The sequence below is a fragment of the Anopheles ziemanni genome, chromosome 2 (assembly GCF_943734765.1).
Source record: "Anopheles ziemanni chromosome 2, idAnoZiCoDA_A2_x.2, whole genome shotgun sequence".
Taxonomy (NCBI): domain Eukaryota; kingdom Metazoa; phylum Arthropoda; class Insecta; order Diptera; family Culicidae; genus Anopheles; species Anopheles ziemanni.
The window spans coordinates 70085604-70091869 of NC_080705.1; the positions used below are offsets into that span (position 1 = coordinate 70085604).

Genomic DNA, 6266 nt, shown 5'->3' on the forward strand with positions numbered 1-6266 from the left:
AAAAGTTTAACGATACAATTTCAAATAGTTTAGTTTATACCACTTTTAATGTAACTTGACTATTTGTAAAGTTGATACTCTATTCCAACGGGTTAAGTATTACTTTGAAAATATTAAAGAATCATTTAAGGTATCCGACCCGCGCTTTCGGGTTCTCTTGAACCATCTGGCCCTTTTTGCAAAACGTGTGCCGATCCCTGGTCTAGCTGACGGAACGCTTAATTGATTGATAAGAAAAATGAACCGCATTGACACGGTGATGACACGCGGGTGGTATTATTTGTTGCGAAAAACGTCGGATCCAAGATCGATGAATCATTTGATGCTAATGGTGGCCCGGATGAATCGGTGGAAAAGAAAGTACGTCGTTCGCCGTACGACGCCATCGAAACGGGGTGGCCGTGGAGGAAAATGAACTAAAGCAAGCGGCCAAATAATGACTTACTTTCTGTCGTTTAGAAACGCAAACAAATGGCCATAAAAAGGAAGTTCAACTCACCCCCCCCCAGTAGCAGAGGTTTGGGAGGGTACAGGATTGTTCGGAGAACTAACCTCCGGAGTGCCACGATTATAAAACTGTCGATGGAGACAAATTGGGGGACCCTCTTCAGCAGCTACCTTCAATAAAACCGTACCGAAACAACATAAAATATTTAAACTGAACAATATCCGCACGTCGTCAGTATTTAGTTTGCAATAACTTTCCTGTTGCATTTCCTTCCCGGTACTTTGCGAGCTTTCCACACACACACACATACACTCACCGGCAGCACCCGGGTACCGTGTTTATGGTGACCGTTTTATCGTCGATTATGTTTCAACGTTTTACAACCTTTTGACACAATCGTTCATTTGCCTTGCGGTGGCTTGGATTTTCTCTTTTCGATGAAGATGTCACCAAGTTCGCCTGTTGAAAGGGCGTGGGGTGAACGTTTTCCCGCAGGTATTTGGCCCGAGACAGAGCCCGGTTTTGGTGGACTTTGCCGTTTGCAAGGATTTCCCTGGAACGATACGACAATCCGGTACAAATCGGCCCCGAGGGCTGATTCATGTGTTGGTACAACCCTGGATCCGCAAACGCCGTTTGAAGTTGGAAACAAAACTCACCCATCCCCCAAGGGGGAACATAAGCAACAGTGGTCACGAAATATGCCGAAGGGATCAACACAATTTATGGCAAAATAATCGGAAAATAATGGCCATATTTTTTCTTTAATGGCAACATAAAACTACCGCACGAACGCTAACTCTCGCAGTATCTCCGAGCGGGCGGACACATTCGGTTACCTCCCCCGGAGGGAATGGGTTGAGTGGGTGAGGACGGGTCAATTCATTTGTGGTTCCGGAAATGAAAGCAATAATAATTGTCGCCCATGCGCCGGAGCATCGGAATGGCCCGAAGGCGTCTGGTTCGCCCGTGCAAAGATGGCGACCAACAAGGCAAACGCCAAAACCAGGAACTCATTATGACCTTTCCGGGTTTTTCCGGATGGCCATGTGTTACATGGTGACACAAATGTTAGCCTTTCATTAGAAACATATTGTTTTTGCAATTTATTGGGGAAAAGAAACAATGACTCGGTTTCATCGGTTGGAGCACTAAGATGCAAACAATAAATCGATTTAAATGATAGTGGTTAACATAGGATCGAAAACATGTCAACAACATAATAGATACAATTTTTAGCACGTAAACAACACAGTTTCAGTTTGTTAGACTCACTCGGTTAACTTTTTAGGAATTTGGCCAGTCAAAATCACTTCCGCCTGCTTCGGTTGAAGAACAAACACTATCTGAAATTGCCATTCCTCGCCGACCATCAGCTGACCTACGAACCTCGCATTCTTGAACGTAACTTTTGAACCGCCAGTCGAGATTTCGTCTTATCAACCAAACAGGGCTGAAGTTGGAATGCAAAACTCGTTACGTCACGTTCGATGTGCGTCTTTAATCAAAGCCAAACGTGCCCAGGAAACATTTCCTGTTTACATTAACCCTTCAAGGCGCGGGGTTTTCAATTCACGTAAAATAATCATCATCTTCTGCACCTAGACGTATTTGAATTTCCAGATTGGTCTTTTTATTTTGTCTAATTTTTTCTCAATATTTAATTTTTATGTTAATTTGTCCTGACACTTTTTGTGGCACATCATTATTTACAGTTTTTATCATTTTCAATCTAATCTGCAGCTAATCTAATCTAATGTGGCTCATTACCCTCTTTCCTTGTTTCAGTGTTTTTTGTTAATTATTTATGGTTTAGATCAATTGTGAATCCAATTTGGTTCAATTGTATCAGTTAGCATAACATAAATGAATAAAAATGTACAAACATGTAATAACGATGTTGTGAAGCAAATGCTCTTAGAATCAACGAGGCGCAACAAAATTAGAATCAAAACGGGCGAAAATACTGTGAAGAGTGAAAAGGCAAAATAGGTCGTTTTTCTAATGTTCCGAGAGTCAAGAGTCGATACATTTTTAAACTGTTGTAAAACGTAAAAACGGGGTTTAATCACTGAACACAATAATTAATTCAATTGATCATTGCAACATCAAGGGTTAATGCGTGTCGCAACAATTATCAGATACGCAGCGGGCAATACGGTCATCGGAAGCAGGCTCAAGGTCCATGCAACTAACGCATAGTAGTGCATCGAAAGAAGATGCTTCTTTCAGTGGATCAGCAAACGCCTTCCGAAGGGGATCTTAGCACAGTTTTCTGTAAAATGCGACGTCCGATGTAAGTGGTCATCCGCACGAAGGAGCTTGTAGTTGTTTTTAACGAATACCTATTGTGTTTTTCTTAAACAGGAATTTAAGAGTATCTTTGTGCATTTTCCTAATATCGACTGTGTTAACTGTTGGCGCTGAAGACGTGTCAAGTGTAGAAAGCACAACAAGTGTTTCATCAAGTGATGACGTTTTCAACATTCCCATCGACAACGATGAAGAGACCTTTTCCAATGCAACTGCGCTACACATCGAAGGCGCCTCGGTGGAAGTTATCACCTCAGACCTTTTCAGGTTACATCCCCTGCTGAAGTATTTCCACATCTCTGCTAAGGTGCATTCAATCGAACCGGATGCCTTTTCATCGGCGAGCCGTTTAATTACACTCCAGTTGGACAACAACGCACTGCCAACCGTACCCAAGGAAGCGTTCCGTCACCTTCCGCTACTCAAGACCCTTTCCGTCGACCGCAATCGCATAGTCGGGCTGCATGCCGATGACTTCCTGCACGCCATCAGTTTGCGGTGGCTTTCTTTAAGTGAAAATTTCATCTCGTACATTCACCCGAGCGCGTTCGATCGTTTGTCGAAGCTGTCCTTCCTCAACGTGAGCTGGAACCGGCTCTCGTCGCTCGACGGAATCCAAACGCTAACGCGGTTGAATGTGCTGGATTTGCGTTACAACTATGTCAGGCGGCTCAACTACTCCCATTTCCAGCCGTTAAAGGATCTGCGGGAATTAAGTGTGCGTGGCAATCTGTTGGTCGATGGCGTATCGAGTGGTGCCTTCGCTGCGCTTTCGGAACTGAGGCGGCTCGATTTGGGTGATAATTTTTTGAAATCCCTTCCCAAGCAACTGCTCGCTGCGAATCGGAAGCTGAAGGAGCTCGACTGCGAGGAGAACGCGCTGGAGAGCTTACCGGACGCGTTGTTTCACGGTCTCACGTACCTTCGGAGGGTAAACATTCGAAACAATCGGCTTGTGAGTCTGGCCCGCGACACGTTCCGTGATCAGCCAACATTCATGCACCTTACGCTAGAAGGAAACCATTTCGTGGAACTAGAACCGAACCTTCTCCGATCGGTGGACGTGCTGCTGCAAAATAATCGTATTCAGGTGCTACAAAGGGTGGACGTTGTAAGCGCTTCGGTCGTTCAGAGCTTGTATCTATACGGCAACGACATCGTCGCGATTAAAAAGGACGCGTTCGAGAATCTACCGGGATTGAAGAACCTCTACTTGTATTACAATGAAATCCTAGAGCTTCCGCCGACGCTGTTCCATGCAAATCATCACCTACAGTACGCCAACATAGCCCACAACAAGCTCACGAAGCTACGGACGAACACATTCGCCGGCCTGGCGGAGCTATACGCGGTCGATTTGTCCTACAACCGGCTGAGCGTCATCGAGCCGGCCACCTTCTCCGGGTCGCCGGTGGAATATTTATACCTAACCGGCAACCGCCTAAAGACACTCGACGAGGGAGCGCTCCGAGGGACCCGGCTGGTTTACCTACAGCTCGACGACAACGGTATCAGCACGCTCCAGCAGCCGGAGCTTAGCGGAGTGTCGCGAACGCTGACGGAATTTCGGGCGAAAGATAATCGTATCGCTTCGTGGCAGCCACTTTGCCTGAGCCTTTCGCCCCAACTGACGACCGTTGATTTGCAAAACAATTCCCTTACGTCGATAGAGGCCTCGTGTGGGGCGCACCAGTCCGGGCACGAATCGCTTGGGGTGGCATACAATCTCGCGTGGAACGGATTAATGGAAGTGCCACCTTTGGCCGGGCGCATCCTTTCGATAGATCTCAGTGGAAATAATTTGACGCACTTCCAAGGGCAGCAGTTCCGTCGATATCAGGACACGGAAACCGTGTTCCTGCGAGATACTTTGATAACGGAGTTAAAGGCTTACGATTTCACGTTTTTAACCCACCTCAAGCGATTGGAAATTGGTTCCAAAGTGCTGAACTTGGTCGCTGAAGATACGTTCCATTTGCTAAGGCTTGATCACTTGGAAATCAATGATTCTCCATTGAAGGAACTCCCACATCTACTTCTTAGAGGTCAGATAAACCTTTCGGCTGTTGCTTTTGCACGGAATCGAATAGCTTTCCTAGCTGGAGACTTTTTCCAGGACGCCCGGATATTAGAAGACATTAACCTCGCATTCAACGAGCTTACAGCTATCGATCCAGCATGGTTCCATCAATTAACACAACTGCGCAAGGTCAATCTCGAGGGAAATCGAATCGCACAGCTTCCCAACGACCTGTTCTCGTCCGACCATTCCTTGGACACGCTTTCGCTAGCCAACAACCGGCTCACCTCGATCGGAGAGGCTTTCTTCCTCGGGCAAGTACCTATAAAGGCACTCAACCTATCCTACAACCAGCTCACGGAAGTCGATGTACTGAATACGAACGACAAGCTCACCCACCTCGATGTGTCCGGCAATCAGTTGAGCCGCCTGTTGGTACGAGGGAGTTTCCATGTCCTCATAGCCAACTCCAACCAAATCCGTACCCTGCGGTGGGAAAATGCCAATCTAAACTGGGAGCTCGTGGAGCTGCACATAGCCAACAATTCGCTAACCGAAGTGGATTCACAAATGTTTGAGGCGCGATTCTTGCACTCGATCGATGTATCGGAAAACTGGTTGAACTCGTTCCCTTTCGAGATGGTGTATAAGCTGAAGCGATTGCGTACGTTAATCGTAGCGAGGAATAATATACGATCGGTGCCTGAGCGTGTTTCAAACAGCTTCAAGCTGTGGACACTGGATCTATCGGAGAATCCCATAAACAAGAAGGATGATTTCCTCAAACCATGTTTTATATCTAACATCATCGTCGACGCACAATACTAGAAACTCATGTAAGCGTATTTTAAAGGCGTGTTGGTTTGAGAGTTGAAATGGCTTGGCCGCTATATTCTATAAAGGTAGAAATGGTTGAGATAAGTAATTACACAATTACCACACCAAAATAAAACACATTTTATGAAGAAAAAACTGACAACATGTGTAGGGATTGAGCCGAGCTAGATGAATATATTGAATAATAATAGTGAACGAATTAATCAAAATTATAAACGAATGAATTTCGAATGCGAGACAACGAAAAATTTGAAATGAAATCATTCGCTATGAAAATTGGAATAGCGATGGCCTACTGGCCTGGAAAAGATGGAACAAAGTAGACATTGGAAAACGAAAAGGATTGAACCATCAGTCTTGTGATTGATTTTGACGAGAGTGGTTGGAGATTGTATAAAGAAAAGAATCTAAGAGAGCAAAAATAGTTGAATTTGTAATTTCAAATATATATAAAGAGATATATTTCGTGGAGATCACGACAACATGGAATGTAAGTTCTAATAAACACGATAATCAATTTTAGAAATGGTATCTACTACATATTTTAGCTTTTTTTATGTATGGAGTTCGGTGTACACTAAAAACTCGACCAATACTGAACCGTCACTTCTGAAACTTTTCACACATTAAGTTTAAGTACTGCAGATG

At 44.7% G+C, this 6266-nt stretch overlaps 1 protein-coding gene across 1 annotated transcript; it reads left to right on the forward strand.

The window, feature by feature from the left end:
- The first annotated feature begins 2730 nt into the window (after nucleotides 1-2730).
- Nucleotides 2731-5609, forward strand: LOC131294215 (chaoptin-like). The gene is made up of 2 exons (XM_058322261.1): nucleotides 2731-2744; nucleotides 2816-5609. The coding sequence occupies exons 1-2, from the start codon at nucleotides 2731-2733 to the stop codon at nucleotides 5607-5609; spliced, it is 2808 nt and encodes a 935-aa protein (XP_058178244.1).
- The last annotated feature ends 657 nt before the right edge of the window (nucleotides 5610-6266 follow it).